This window comes from Scyliorhinus torazame, chromosome 14 (assembly GCF_047496885.1).
Source record: "Scyliorhinus torazame isolate Kashiwa2021f chromosome 14, sScyTor2.1, whole genome shotgun sequence".
Lineage (NCBI taxonomy): Eukaryota > Metazoa > Chordata > Chondrichthyes > Carcharhiniformes > Scyliorhinidae > Scyliorhinus > Scyliorhinus torazame.
The window spans coordinates 209,064,660-209,081,184 of record NC_092720.1 but is presented as its reverse complement, the minus strand read 5'-3'; the positions used below and the strand labels follow the sequence as shown (position 1 = coordinate 209,081,184).

Here is a 16,525-nt window from a genome sequence, read left to right as displayed (position 1 = left end):
CTGGTGCCGAACCTGGATTGAGTCAGCGACCGTGGAAGGGCTAACACGTGGAGCATAGTCAACTGCAATGGAAAACGGTGTGGGTTTCACCGGTCTGTGATTGTCACTCAGGAGACTGACAAGCTGCAGCCACACATACACATTACACTCCCCACACACTCAACCCAGCCAAGAAGATGGCATGGTGGCATTGGAGCGAGCCTTTACAGCTGATGGGTCACCTAGGAGGGTGGCCTGGGGGGGACCTATATGACCCACGGCAGTGGCGACAGCGAGCACCCCTGCCTTGTCCCCCTGTGTAGTTCAAAGTTCTGTGAACCCATGTCATTAATCCATACACTCGCCCTCAGTGCCACATATAACAGGCACACATGCCACAAACTTCAGCCCAAACCCAAACCTTCCCTGGACCTCAAACAGGTACGGCCACTCCACCCGGTCGAATGACTTCTCTGCATCCATGGACACCACTATCTCCGGTACCTGAGCACCCGACAGGGTCATAATCACATTTAGTAGCCTCCTTATATTACTAGAAAGCTTCCTGCCCTTTACAAAGCCTGTTTGATCCTCCACAATCACCCCGGGACACAACCTTCCATCGTTCCCGCCACCAACTTAACCAGCACTTTCACGTCTGTATTTAACAGCGATATGGGCCAATAAAACCCACATTCCACCGGGTCCTTCCCCTTTTCCAGTATTAATGTGATCGTTGCCTGCGTCAACATCTCCGGCAGCTCCCTCTTCTGCAAAGCCTCATTAAACACCAGGTCCGTCGCAATCTCCTTATAAGATTCCGCCAGGTAGTCGTCGGGCCCCGAGGTCTTCCCCAACTTCATATCCCTTATATTGTCCACTATCTCTCTCAGCCCCTGGGGCTCCTGTAGCACCTGTCTCTTCTCTTCCTCCAGCTGTGGAGACTCCAGTTCATCTAAGAACCGCCCCATGTCCCACTCTTCAACCCCCGGGTCCGCCCTGTACTGCTCCTTATAATAATCCCTAAATGCCTCATTTATCTTCCCCGGCTCCGAGCTTCTTAAATTTCTCTACCAAGAAGCTTGCAAGCAACTCGGCCGTCCACAGAGTGACCAGAGTCGCGGCAGTAGCCTCTGCCATTTTCTCCGCAGGTGAATCTCGAGGGTCTTCAGCGTCCGACGATGATCCTTTGCGTATCTGCTGCTTTGTTTTATACTTTTTGGACATTACTTTCCGTTGGGCGCCTTATCCCATTGAACTACTAAAGTTTCCCCCCAAACACCCCACAGAAACTGGGTGAAAAGAGCCAAAAACAAAGTACCCTGGTGGGAAATGAAAAAAGAAAATGAAAATCGCTTATTGTCACAAGTAGGCTTCAAATGAAGTTACCGTGAAAAGCCCCTAGTCGCCACATTCCGAGCCACCGTGTGTGCGATTACTCACTAGGTGGCGCCACCAAACGTCCCTTCAGCTGTTTTTCTGCGATTGGACTAATGTGCATTGAGAATGAGGGTAGCCTCTGGTATCCTTTTTTTGACAATGGCTTCCCTTATCCGGTTGGATATTCCCTCCCTGGGTGGGCATGGTGCTGGTGAGCAGACAGGGGCTCCTGAATGTTAGGGGGGGGGTGGGTCCAGCCCTCCCCCACAGGGTGCCCACCTTGTAGGTTGTTCTTCCTCAGGACTGAGGTCTGTTCCTGCCTCGGACTAGGGTGTGGAGTCTTTCTTTTTGTGTTTGTGGGCAAGGTGTCTTGTCCTGATTGGGTAGGTGCAGGCTTGGCGGGGTGTAATTGCCGGGGTTGTGGGGGAGATCATGGAGTCATATTCTCCTGAGTTTCTTTTTGGGATGGTGCTAGGCTAGGTCTGGTCTGGCGCCTGTATCCTGTTGTCCCCATGGGACAGGTGTGCCGTCTCCGAGGGCACCTGTGGAGGATCCCAGTGAGGCTGTGTTTGGCAGTGATGATAATAGGATGGACCGACCGTGTGTCTAATAATTATCTTGTTTCATTTCCTCTGGGTGGGAGTGATATCCCTTTTGTGGTTTTGATGGCTGTCTCTCCTCCTTGTGGAGTGCACCGGGCAGTTGCTCGAGAAGTCTTGTTGCTTGAGTGATTAGTTCTAATGGTTCTTGCTCTTTATCTCTACTTTTTTTTCTTCCTTCTGAGAGCCCCGGAGGGGATGCTTCCGCTGTGTCCTTCGCCGTGTACTTTGTTAGAGTCCTTCCTGTTTATTTCCTTTGTTCCCATTTCTTTTATCTCTTTTATTATTTTGCTCCGTGCACCCATAATCGGGACGTGCCTATGAGCAGAAGAGGGCTTGCCAGGACATTGTGACCGTTGACTGGACAGCAGAGCGGGTTCAATTCCCGTACCTGCTGAGGTTATTCACAAAGACCCCGCCTTCTGAACCTTGCCCCTCGCCTGAGGTCTGGTGATCCTCAGGTTAATCACCACCACTCAGCTCGCCCCCTCAAAGGGGAAAACAGCCCATGGTCATCTGGGACTATGGCGATTATACTTTTACTACTTGCCAGAACATCATGTTCCCAGGATTTGTTTTGGAAAGAGGAAACCGGGCTCTTCGGCACCGGGTGAATCTTAGGAACCGGTTTTGGAGGAAGTTAGTTCAATTGGTTAACTGGCAACCAACTAAGTTGGCTAGGGACAGTTTTCTGCCTGACAACGATCAGTGATTGGTTCCTGTGGGATGCTTTCTGAGAGAACTGAGCAGAAGTGTTTAGTCCTTGGAAGAGAAAGGAACTCACTCTTTCTTGCTTGCTGAAGTGAAAGAACTGCTCTATTGTTCTGAAAGCAGAGGGTGCTGCACAGGTTCTTTGCTGTGAACCTGAAATGATGCTGAGTCTGCAGTGGAGATAGACAACCTTGCCAGAGAACATCATCTCAAGCCTCGAGGAAGGAAGTACTGAACCACATAAGGATATTAACTGAAAGACATCCCAGTGCATCAAAGATCTTTATCCTTTTATTTTGTTAATATTTTCTTTCCCTCTCAACCACGCTTTCCCCTCGGTGTTGTTTGTCTGGGCATGTCCGTGTAGAGAATGGTAGTAGGGAGGCATTGGGAAAGGGATTTTTGATAGTCAGGTACCTTCATGTCTGTTTAATTATAATACTGTACATAATAAACGTTTAGCCATGTTAAAGTTACAGACCTGATGACTGCAGTTTATTGGGCTCAGTCAAGGATTGAAAAAAAAAAAATTTTATTCAACTTTTGTCATTTTGAAAATGCAAACAGCAACAGTAAACTAAAAAAAGAAAACAATAATCTTGTCCACACAACCCAGCCAGTGGTATTTTAAATGTGTGGGGGTTGTCTGTGTGTTGGGGAAGGGTCTATGTATATCAGGTCTGCGTGTCGGGTGTCTGTATGTGGGGGAGGTCTGTGTGTCGGGAGGGGGGGGGGTGTCTGTGTGTGGGGGGTCTGTGTTTGGGAAGGTCTATGTGTGTGGGGGTCTGTGTGTGGGGGAGGTTCTGTGTGTGGGGGGGGTCTGTGTATTGCGGTGGTCTGTGTCTGGGAGTCTGCGTGTGGGGGAGGGTCTGTGTGTCTGCACGCAGATGACCTCCTTTGTACATTTTGGACCTGGTTGGGAGTTTCCATGGGATCATGGGGATACTGACTCCTCCACAATCTTTTTCGCTGTAATATTGCGTACTGGAGTGGCCTCGGGAAACCTAGTAGACACATCCAATATAGTCAAAAGACTTATCCTGTTTTACCTCATCAGCCTTCCCAGTCCTCTTCTTCAACCCCCAACACTGTGACTTTACATGGCCTAGTTTATTACAGTGAAAACATCTGAAACTAGGTCAGCATGGTGGTGCAGTGGTTAGTATTGCTGCCTCACGGTGCCGAGGTCACGGGTTCGATCCCGGTTCTGGGTCACTGTCCGTGTGGAATTTGCACATTCTCCCAGTGTCTCCCCATGTCACCCCCACAACCCAAAGATGTGCAGCGTAGGTGGATTGGCCATGCTAAATTGCATCTTATTTGGAAAAAATGAATTGGGTACTCTAATTTATTTTTTAAAAATCAGAAATTTTTCATTTCTCTTCCACCCTCCTGGATTTGTTTTTTAATCCGAGGTACACGCTCCTTATTATCTCCCAGATCTCCTTTATCTTTACCACTTGAGTATTTCTCTTTTCCCCAGTTTCTATCATTCACAGGCTGAAACTGATGTTGGAAACCAAGCTTTGATTTATGAGCTAATTCATAATCATCTGCCATTTCTGCTGCTGATCTCACAGCTTTAACCTTCTGCTCTTCCACATGAGTTCTCACTACATCAGGAATAGAATTTTTAAACGCCTCCAAAATTATCAGTTCTCTAAGAGATTCATACCTTTGATCTATTATCAAAGCCCTTATCCACCTATCAACATTACTCTGCTTGATCTTGTCAAACACTATATATGTTTGACCAGTTTGTTTCTTTAAATTTCTCAACCTTTGCCTCAGGCACGAGTTCATATGTACCAAAGATGGATTTCGTTCACCTCCTTATACGTCCCAGATACCTCCCCTGATAGTAATACAAACACTTCACTAACTCTACCTACCAACTTTGTTTGAATCAGTGATACCCACATGTCCTGCAGCCATTTGATTTGTTTAGCCACCTTCTCCAATGAAATGAAAAAGGCTTCTACATCCTTCTCATCAAACCTTGGCAATGCTTGGAAATATTGAAATCGATCTCCACCAAACCTTCGACTGTGACGCTCTTGCTCACTATCCTCATCGCTATCCTCAGACTGTAAGTTTCTCTTTATCTCCGCCAATTTTAACTGACTTTCACCTTTCATGGCCAGTTTCTGAAGTTCAAAGTCTCTCTCTTTTTCTTTTTCCTCTCTCTCTTTTTCATTGTCCCTGATCTGTACCTCCCTTTCTCTCACTTTTGTTCTGCTAGGGCTATTCTTTCTTTTTCCTTTTCCTCTTTTCTTTTTCCCTCACCTGTACCTCCCTTTCTCTCGCTTTTTGTTCTGTAAGGGCTGTTCTTTCTTTCCCCTCATTTTGAATTCAAACTGCTTTATTTATTTTTCATGATGAAGCTGCTTTAATTCTTTTTCATGTTCAAACTGCTTGATCTGTAATTGAATTCTTGCCATTTCCAATGATTATGACTATGTGTCAGGCATACTGCTGCAATTACCTTTTCTTTTTGTATTTTGTCAGGCAATGTTAACTGCAATGTTGTTGCCAAATCTGAAAGCCTTTTTTAGTCTCCGTTTGTAAGGGACTGCACCTGACCTTCTCCACCCCCAAAAACCTCTGTGCCTCCACAGCACACTCCCTATTTAAACTTGAATAAACACCTGAAAAGGACACACAAATATGCTCATCCCTCACTGTCTTTAAGTTCACTAAGCCAACCCAATCACGAAAGATAGCCTTTTATCCCACGAGCATCCAAATTTGTTATGAGCCAGTGTTTAGAAAACCGTAAAGTATATTATGGAGTTCACCTGACCTATACCTGTTTGTTGATTTTGGCTGGGTTGAGCACAAGAGCCTGCCTTTCAGGTGTTATACAACTGACAACTTTAGCTGTTTAGCACAGGGCTAAATCGCTGGCTTTGAAAGCAGACCAAGGCAGGCCAGCAGCACGGTTCGATTCCCATAACAGCCTCCCCGAACAGGCGCCAGAATGTGACGACTAGGGGCTTTTCACAGTAACTTCATTTGAAGCCTACTTGTGACAATAAGCGATTTTCATTTCACTTAGGCACTTTTAATCAAAAAAACAAGTTTTATTCTAAGAATTTAGTCAACATTTGTATAAAGACACACAGCAAGAATTTTTATCAACTACAAACATAAATCCCCACACAGCAAAAGTAATCTATGTATAATCCTTAATGAATTCCCCCTTTACTGTTTCAATCCGATAACAAAATCCAAGTAAAACCAGAAACCCCTTTTTAAAGGTGTGGCCCAACACACGGCATTCTCACTTAAAGAAGACTTGTCAGTGATACTCTGTTTCTCTTTTCAAACCGTAGATTTGAATGCCTTCCAGAAAGCAATTCTCTCTTTGAAATCACCAAGTAACCTGGAACAGCTTTTAAAATGAAGATAGAGAAAAAACACTTCTTTCAACCTGTGCAGTTCAAACCAGTCCAAAACTCAAAGCGAAAGTAAAAGAACTCAGAGCCACAGCCCAGTTCCACACACACAATGACATCACTGAAGCCATGTGAGAAGACAAAACATTTCTTAAAGGGACACTCCCATGGCAATTGATTTATTTAAAGCGAATTGAGCTGTCGGGGGGAGAAGGTTAATTTGTTTTATGTTGGGGGGGGGGGGTAAGTGGAAAAAAGATGCACGTTTGCGGGTGCGGGTTGGGGGATGAGGGCGATGAAGGGTGGGTGCGTTGTTGGTTACCCGTTGCCAATGGTGGCTTTTGTATTTTTGTATATATAAAAAATGCCTTCAATAAAAATATTTTTTATAAACTAGACATATCATAAGGAAAATTAGGATAAGCATTTTACCATGATTAATGGAGTTTATCATTTCTCTCCAAGCTGTGTACTGTAAGGGGCCGTTAAACTTTCCAAGAGACAGGGAGACATCAGCTCCTGAGAGTGTGTAAATCTCATCACTGATCCTGTAAACATTAAACAGTTTATGTTATTAATTCAACTTTGTTAAAATATTGTGAACATGCTATGAATGGTCAAGTTATCCCAACATTCCTACCTTTCAGCTCTTTGTGTATTAGAGAGAATGGGCGCGACCTCCTGCCCACGCTGCGCCGGAAAAGCATCTCGCAGCGAAGCGTGGCCAATGAAAGCCGGGAGACCCGATCCAGGTGTCCATCTGGCTTGCAATGCTCGTGAGATTCAACGCAATCTCGCAAGACATTGCAAGGAGAATCCCGCCAAAATGGGCGGGCTCAATTTTGGCAAATCTGTATATGAAAGCCTTACTCTAATGTGCAGATTCCCGAGATACCTGAGGCTTTGGGGTTCAATCCCTTCGCCTTCAGGACCTCGAGCGAGCGCTGTTTGGTACTGGTCACCACAAACGGGGACCAGACGGACCGGTACTCGTGGGGGTCCCCAAGGGGATCCGAGGCCTCCAGCTGCATGCCACTTGGGTGGAGTGGTGCCCTGGAACTGCTGCTGTGACCTGGGTACCCTGGCAATGACAGCTTGGCACCCTGGCAGTGTCACCTGGGTGCCAGGCTGACACTGCCAAGGTGCCCAGGTTGAACTGGTAGGAGGGCTGTCGCAATGCCAGGTTGGCACTGCCAAGGTGCCAAGCTGGCATTTGTTGCACATACCCAATTGGGTTGGGGTTTCCCATTGTGGGGGACCCTCCCATGCTGCATTTGGGCTGGAGGGAGATCAGTGGCCTCTCGCTACAAGGGGATTTTGGAGAGCTGAGCACCCTGTTGTAAAAATCGGGGCTATGTGAGATCTTGGTCACATGTTGTCCGTTTAGGCCACTTGGTCGAAGCGAGCAGCATTGAATAGCGTTGTGTTTCTCGACACTGCGAGTGCCAGGAAACACGCGGCTTTGATCTTTTTTGGGAAGATCGTGCCCAATGTGATAGAAAGTGAAATGTTAATCTTATTCTTGCAAATGAGTGAAAGATAACTTGGAAGTTCAATGCCAAAGAACAGAAACATCCTGATGAATAAAACATCTGTAGCCTGGTCACACATCCGTTACTGCGGTACATATTGGGGAGGTTTCCTGGTGCAGTGAGGAGCGCCTCTGCCTCTGAGCCGCAAACCCAGATTAAACTCCCACTCGATGACTTGCTGACCAAGGAAAGTGTGTTCAGTATCCCGCCTGTCAGGAGTGGGAGAGGTTCCTGGTCTACTAGGTGACCAAAACAAATTGGAGCCTCAGCCATCACTATTGAAAGTTCCTGCCTATAACGTGCATGTAAAGTATGTGTTGCCACGGCAACAAGGTCTCCTTGGTGAGCCAGTTTGCTGCACGACAGATGTGGATCCGATTTGCGTCACCACCATTGGGCTGGATCCGCGTCTGGCTGGTATGGATTTGGGACCTGCATCTTTTCCCTTGGTGGGGTTGTGGTGCTGTGGGTTGGAGCTGCCCTTGTGTAGAGAACTCAAGACGATTCCACATATAACAGGACACGTTTTGCATTTAGTCTGCACACTTGCTACTTTATAATCGAAACGCTTTAAATATTAGAAGCTGTGTAAACATCAAACATTGAGCGTTAGCTTATTCGTCCATAATGTAACATGTGATCCCAAAACGCTCCGAGAATCCTGAACTCCTCAACTTTGATACCTGTTGCTCAGCTATTGGTGGCTGTGCTTTAGTTACTTAGTCCCGAAACTGGAATTTCAACCCCAAATCTCTCTGATTGCCCACCCCTCTTTCCTCCTGAAAGAGAGACATTAGGATAAGTTCAAAGGAAAAATAACTTGGAGAGGTTACTAATAGAGGTGTGAAGATACAAAAGGGAGGTATGAAAGCCAACAAAAGGGTACTTTACCTGAATGCTCGTCGTATTCAGAATAAGGTAAATGAGTTGATGGCGCAAATCATCATGAATGACTATGATTTAGTGGCCATTACTGAAACATGGTTAAAGGATGGTCATGACTGGGAGTTAAATAGCCAAGGGTAGCAAAGTATTTGGAAGGACAGAGTGGACGGTAAGGTAGGTCTGTCATTTAAGGACGACATCCGCGCAGTAGTGAGGGATGACATCAGTGCTATGGAGGATAAGGTTGAATCTATTTGGGTGGAAATCAGGAATAGTAAGATGAAAAAGTCACTGATAGGAGTAGTCTATAGACCACCAAATAGTAACATTATGATGGCATGGGCAATAAACAAAGAAATAACTGATGCACAGTAGCACTGTGATTAGCACAAATGCTTCACAGCTCCAGGGTCCCAGGTTCGATTCCCGGCTTGCGTCACTGTCTGTGCGGAGTCTGCACATTCTCCCCGTGTGTGTGTGGGTTTCCTCCGGGTGCTCCGGTTTCTTCCCACAGTCCAAAGATGTGCGGGTTAGGTGGATTGGCCATGCTAAATTGCCCATAGTGACCAAAATTGCCCTTAGTGTTGGGTGGGGTTACTGGGTTACGGGGATAGGGTGGAGGTGTGGACCTTGGGTAGGGTGCTCTTTCCAAGAGCTGGTGCAGACTTGATGGGCCGAATGGCCTCCTTCTGCACTGTAGATTCTATGATGAATGGTACAGCAGTTATCATGGGGAATTTTACTCTACATGTCGATTGGTTGAACCAGATTGGTCAAGCAGCCTTGAGGAGGAGTTTATTAGAATGTGTCCGCAATAGTTTCATAGAATAGTATGTAATGGAACCTACGAGGGAACAAACGGTCCCAGATCTTGTCCTGTATAATGAGACAGGATTAATGATCTCATAGTTAGGGATCCTCTCGGAAGGAGCAATCACAATATGGTGGAATTTAAAATACAGATGGAGGGTGAGAAGGTAAAATCAAACATTAGTGTTTTGTGCTTAAGCAAAGGAGATGAAATGAAAAAAATGAAAATCGCTTATTGTCACAAGTAGGCTTCAAATGAAGTTACTGTGAAAAGCCCCTAGTCGCCACATTCTGGTGCCTGTTTGGGGATGCTGTTACAATGGGATGAGAGAAGAGATGGCTAAGGTAGACTGGGAGCAAAGACGTAATGGTGAAACAGTTGAGGAACAGTGGAGAACCTTCCAAGCGATTTTTCACAGTGCTCAGCAAACGTTTACACCAGCAAAAAGGAAGGACGGGAGAAAGAGGAAAAATCGACCATGGATATCGAAGGAAATAAGGGAGAGTATCAAATTGAAGGAAAAAGCATACAAAGTGGCAAAGATTAGTGGGACACTAGCGGATTCAGAAATCTTTAGGGGGCAACAGAAAGCTACTAAAAATGCTATAAAGAAGATTAAGATAGATTATGAGAGCAAATTTGCTTGGAATATAAAAACAGATAGTAAAAGTTTCGACAAATATATAAAACAAAAAAGAGTGGCTAAGATAAATATTAGTCCTTCAGAGGATGAGAAGGGAGATTTAATAATGGGAGATGAGGAAATGGCTGATGAACTGAACAGGTTTTTTAGGTTGGTCTTCACAGTGGAAGATACAAATAACATGCCAGTGACTGATGGAGGACCTTGAGACGGTTGTTATCACTAAGGAGGTAGTGATGGGCAAGGCTAATGGGGCTAAAGATACATAGATACATAGAATATACAGTGCAGAAGGAGACCATTCGGCCCATCGAGTCCGCACCAACCCACTTAAGCCCTCACTTCCACCCCATCCCCATAACTCAATAACACCTCCTAACCTTTTTGGACTCTAAGGGCAATATACCATTGCCAATCCACCTAACCTGCACGTCTTTGGACTGTGGGAGCACCCGGAGGAAACCCGACACGGGGAGAACGTGCAGACTCCGCACAGACAGTGACCCAGTGGGGAATGGAACCTGGGACCCTGGAGGTAGACAAGTTTCCTAGCCCTGATGGAACGCATCCCAGAGTACTAAAAGAGATGGCTAGGGAAATTGAAAATACACTCGTGATAATTTACCAAAATTCACTAGACTCTGGGGTGGTCCCGGTGGATTGGAAATTAGCAAACTTGACAGCACTGTATAAAAAAGGGGATCGGCAGAAAGCGGGTAATTATAGGCCAGTGAGCTTAACTTCGGTAGGAGGGAAGATGCTGGAATCTATTATCAAGGAGGAAATAGCGATGCATCTGGATGGAAATTATCCCATTGGACAGACACGGTATGGGTTCATAAAGGGCAGGCCGTGCCGAACTAATTTAGTGGAATTTCTTGAGGACATTACCAGTGCGGTAGACAACGGGATGTGGTATATCTGGATTTCCAGAAAGCTTTTGACGAAGTGCCACACAAATGGTTGGTGCATGAGATAAAGATGTTTAGCATTAAGGGTAAAGTAGTAGCCTGGATGGAGGATTGGTTAATTAATAGAAAGCAAGGAGTGGGGATTAATGGGTGTTTCTCTCGTTGGCAATCAGTAGCTAGTGGTGTCCCTCAGCAATCAGGGTTGGGCCCACAATTGTTCACAATTTACATAAATGATTTGGAGTTGGGGACCAAGTGCAATATGTCCAAGTTTGCAGACGACACTAAGATGAGTGGTAAAGCAATATGTGCAGAGGATACTGAAAGTCTGCAGAGGGATTTGGATAGTTTAAGTGAATGGGCTAGGATCTGGCAGATGGAATACAATGTTTACAAGTGTGAGGTTAACCATTTTGGGAGGAATAACAGCAAAAGGGATTATTATTTAAATGATCAAATATTAAAACATGCTGCTGTGCAGAGGGACCTGGGTGTCCTTGTGCATGAGTCACAAAAAGTTTGTTTACAGGTGCAACAGGTGATTAAAAAGGCAAATGGAGTTTTGTCCTTTATTGCTAGAGGGATGGGGTGTATGTGCAGGTTAGGAATATTGTGTTCAGTTTTGGTCTCCTTACCTGAGAAAGGATGTACTGGTGCTGGAGGGTGTGCAGAGGAGTTTCACTAGGTTAATCCCAGAGTTGAGGGGGTTAGATTACGAGGAGAGGTTGAGTAGACTGGGACTGTACTCGTTGGAATTTAGAAGGATGCTATAGAAACATATAAAATTATGAAGGGTAAAGATAGGATAGATGCGGGCAGGTTGTTTCCACTGGGAGGTGAAAGCAGAACTAGGGGCATAGCCTCAAAATAAGGGTAAGTAGATTTAGTACTCAGCTTAGGAGGAACTTCTTCACCCAAAGGGTTGTGAATCTATGGAATTCCCTGCCCAGTGAAGCAGTTGAGGCTCCTTCATCAAATGTTTTTAAGATAAAGAGAGATAGTTTTTTGAAGAATATAGGAATAAAGGGTTATGGTGTTTGGGTGGGAAAGTGGAGCTGAGTCCACAGAAAATCAGCCATGATCTCCTTGAATGGCGGAGCAGGCTCGAGGGGCCAGATGGCCTACTCCTGCTCCTAGTTCTTATGTTCTTATGTTCTTATAAGGGGTAGCAGATTTAAAACAGAGATGAGGAGAAATTACTTCTCTCAAAGGGTCATGAATTTGTGGAATTTACTCCCGAGAGTGCCAGGACAGTGAGTAAATTTAAGGAGGAGATAGACAAAATTTTAATTAGTTGAAGTGAGGGTGGCACGGTGGCGCAGGCACTGCTGCCTACAGCGCTGAGGACCTGGGCTCGATCCCGGCCCCAGGTCACTGTCTGTGTGGAGTTTGCACATTCTCCCGTGTCTGTGTGGGTAACTTGGAAGTTCAATGTCAAAGAACAGAAACATCCTGATGAATAAATCATTCTGTAGCCTGGTCAGATGTTCATTACTAAGATGTTACATATTGGGGAGGATTCTCACAACCCAAAGATGTGCAGGTTAGGTGGATTGGCCACACTAAATTGCCCTTTATTGGAAAAAGAATTGGGTACTCTAAATTTATTTTTAAAAAGTAAGGGGTTGAAGGGTTATGGAGAACGGTCAGGAAAGTGACATTGAGGATGAGGTCAAATCAGCCATGATTGTATTGAAGGCGGAGCAACTTCTGGTTGCGGCATGTAGGTGGAGGTCCCATGTTTGATGGCCGTGGCCAGATTTGTTGTTTTTATGCCCTTTACACCCAGCTTTGGGGAAAATTCTTATGTGAGAAGTTGTGGGAGGGTCTGAGGCATCGCAAGACTGTCAAAAACCGGAAAGAAGAAGCCAGGAAAAAATGGAGTGAGTGAAAGTCTGCCATCAAACATGGTGAGCAGTTCAGCAGGAGTTAAGATGGCGGTAGAGAGCTCGTCGGGTGGGGCATGCCCATCACAGTGGAAAAGATGGCTGACGTTATGGCCCAGGAGTTTGTGTGGTTGTTCTCAAAACATTTTGAAAGGCATCAGGCAGAGGTGATGACTTGGTTAATTAGTGGGTGGGTGAGACCCCTGCCCCGATGAGGAGTTGCTGAAGACTTTGACGATGGTGTGGGAGCAAGGCGAGAAACTGAGGGGGGTGGAGGAGGCATTATCGCAGCATAGCAACTGGTTCACCTCGATAGGCGAGGAGCTGCGGAAAATGGTAGAGATCAACAGAGGGCTGAGAGCCAATGTAGGGGGCCTGGAGAACAGGTCACAAAGGCTGAACCTGAGGATCATGGGGGTGCCTGAGGGGGTGGAGTGTATGAGGCCTACAGAATACTTCGCCAAGATGCTGGTGAAGTTGACAGAGGAGGGTCCTTCCCCTTGCGAATTGGACAAGGCCCACTGGTCACTCTGGCCGAAACTGAGAATGAATGGAAGTGAGGTGGAGTGGGGGATTAGCGGGGGGGTGGGGGGGGGGGGGGGGTGGTGATGGTGGAGCACAGGGTGCTTCTGTTTGCGGATAATCTGCTGTTGTACATCTCGGACTCGAGCTCGTCGCTGAAGGATATAATGGGGTGGTTATGGAAATTTTGGTGTTTTGGGGGTATAAGTTAAACTTAGGGAAAAGCAAATATGTTGTGGGTCGGGGCGGGAATGGGAGGGTTGCCATTCCGGGTGGCGGTAACTCATTTGAAGTATTTGGGAGTGCAGGTGGCATGGGACTGGGCACGGCTTCATAAGCTAAATTTCACAAACCTGATGGGGAGGGTGAAGGAGGCCTTGTCGCAATGGGATCTTCCCGCTGGCAGGCTGGGTGCCGGCAGTAAGGATGAACATTCTGCTAAGGTTATTGTTCCTGTTCCAGTGTCTGCCGGTCTTTCTGCCAAAGTAATTCTTTAGCGGGGGTAGACAGGCTTGTCTCGTCATGTGTGTGACAGGGATGGTGGCTAGGATAAGGAAAGCAGTGCTCCAAAGGGGGTGACAGTCGATGGGTTGGCCCTTCCGAACCTGTTATACTATTACTGGGCAGAGACTGGTGTCGGGAGACCGATGCTCTATGGGTGTGGATGAAGGCAGATTCGTGTCAAGGGTCGGGGCTGTGGGCATTGGCAATGGTATTGCAACCATTCACCCCAGGGAAGTAATCAGGTAGTCCAGTGTGGCAGCAATGCTGGAGTTTTGGAGGCAATTCTGACAGCACTTTAAGTTGAGGGCAGACGCGAGGGTGATGCCGATAAGAGGGAACCACGGATTTGAGCCAGGGAGGATGCATTCGAAATTCCAGGGCTGGGGGAAGAGGAGGTTGAAGGAGATAAAGGATCTGTTTTTGGAGGGCTGGTTCACAAGCTTGGAGGAGTTCGGGATGCAGGTTGGGCTCCAGCAAGAGGGGGGCCTCAGGTATATGCAAGTGTGGAACTTCGCGAGAAGTCTTTCCGACCTTTCCGGTGGCGCCGTCCTCTTCTTAGCCGGAGGAGGTGTTGTCGGTGAAGGATTTGGAGGGTGGGGTCGTTTCAGTGATGTACAGCAGGATTATGGAGGAGGATAAGGTGTCCGTGGAAGGGATTAAAGCAAAGTGGGTGGAGGAGTTGGGGATGGCATTAGAGGAGGGATTATGGTGCGAGGTGCTGTGAAGGGTCAACTCCTCAACCTCGTGCACCAGGCTGGGGTTGATTCAATTATAGGTGATGCACTTAACGAAGGCGAGGATGAGCCGGCTGTTTGAGGGGGTGGAGGACAGCTGTGAGCGGCGTGGGAGGGGCCGAGCTAATCATGTTCATATGTTCTGGTCCTGCCCAAAGTTGGAGCAATGTTTGGGGTTTTTCAGCACCGTGTCAGATGTTGTACACATAGATTTGGAGCCGGGTCACCTGGAGGCCATATCCGGGGTGTCAGACCTGCTGGAGGTGCAGATGTCATCATCATCATCATAGAATTTACAATGCAGAAGGAGGCCATTCGGCCCATCGAGTCTGCACCGGCTCTTGGAAAGAGCACCCTACCCAAGGTCAACACCTCCACCCTATCCCCATAACCCAGTAACCCCACATAACACAAAGGGCAATTTTGGACACAAAGGGCAATTTATCATGGCCAATCCACCTAACCTGCACATCTTTGGACTGTGGGAGGAAACGGGAGCACCCGGAGGAAACCCACGCACACACGGAGAGGATGTGCAGACTCCGCACAGACAGTGACCCAAGCCGGAATCGAACCTGGACCCTGGAGCTGTGAAGCAATTGTGCTATCCACAAGGCTACCGTGCTGCCCCATGTCTTTGCATTCACCTCGTTGATCACTCACAGGTTGGTCCTGCTGGGCGTGAGGTCAGCTTCTCTCCCCTGTGCCTCGGTGTGGCGGGGGGATCTAATGGAGTTCCTGTGTTTGGAGACGGTGAAATTTGCTCTGAGGGGGATCGTTGAGGGGTTCCACAAGATATAGGGGGTTTGTTTCTGTGACACTTTGGGCTTCTGGTTGCTATAAAGGGGGTGGGGGGTGGGAGTGGTGGTTCGGCAGGGGAGTGGAAGGTGGTGTTGGGGTTGTATTGATTTGTTGTAAAAATGTAATAATTTTGAAAATTTGAATTAAAATATTTTTTCAAAAACTCTTTTGAAGTAGATAAAGAAATATTGAATGGCGGAGCAGGGTTGAGGGACTGAATTGCCGACTCCTGTTCCTAGTTCTTATGTTCTTATATTCTTGTTGAAACTTTTCATCTTGTACTCATCAGGAACTTTCACAAGAATATTGTGCCAGCTAATTGCCAAGAATTGCCTGAAATTTAAACCAGGCAGCTTTTAAAAAAAAGATATTTTATTCCAAACATAACAATATGGCAGCACGACAGCATAGCGGTTAGCACAGTTGCTTCACAGCTTCAGGGTCCCAGGTTCGATTCCCGGATTGGGTGACTGTGTGGAATCTACACGTTCTCCCTCTTTCTGCATGGGTTTCCTCCGGGTGCTCCGGTTTCCTCCCACAGTTCAAAGATGTGCAGGTTAGGTGGATTGGCCATGATAAATTGTCCTTAGTGTCCAAAATGGTTAGGTGGGGTTACCGGGTTACAGGGATAGGATGGAGCTGTGGGCTTGGGCGAGGTGCTCTTTCCAGGGGCCAGTGCTGACTTGATGGGCCGAATGGCCTCCTTCTGCACTGTAAATTCGACGAATATCAACAATAACACCAGTCCAACAAGACATAAGTAACAGTTTGTACAATTTCCCCCCCGTTTAATCCCTCCCCTCCCCCCCACCCCCCGCAAAGAACAGCTCCTCAAACAAAGTCATGAACAGCCTCGAATGTACTTTGAAACCCTCTTCTGATCCCCTTAGAGTGAACTTAATCTTCTCCAGCCATAGGCAGTTGTAGAAATCTTCCAGCCAAGCCGCTACCCCGGTGGCCTATCTGACCTCCAATTCAAATGAATTCTTCGTGGGAGATCAGAGAGGGGAAGGTCACAACATTGGCCCTCTTCCCCTCCAGCAGCCCTGGCTCCTCCGAGACCCCGAAGATTGCCAACATAGGGTCCTGGGTATACTCCCCTTTTTCGTTTCCTGGGGCTCACGGCAATGGGGCAAAACAAAACCAGGGTGATCAAACTAGAACCCTTGTCCAACGTAATCCACTCTGCCACCCCCCCCCCCCCCCCACCCCCCCCCCCCCGGCCACCA

At 47.0% G+C, this 16,525-nt stretch overlaps 1 protein-coding gene across 1 annotated transcript in view; it reads right to left on the bottom strand.

Annotated features, from left to right (window-relative positions):
- Positions 1-16,525, bottom strand: part of LOC140390430 (zinc-binding protein A33-like) — a 40,553-nt gene that overhangs the window by 13,026 nt on the left and 11,002 nt on the right. Inside the window, exon 5 of the mRNA XM_072475572.1 lies at positions 6,500-6,615. Coding sequence (XP_072331673.1) covers positions 6,500-6,615 — 116 coding nt within the window. The remainder of the gene's footprint in view (positions 1-6,499; positions 6,616-16,525) is intronic.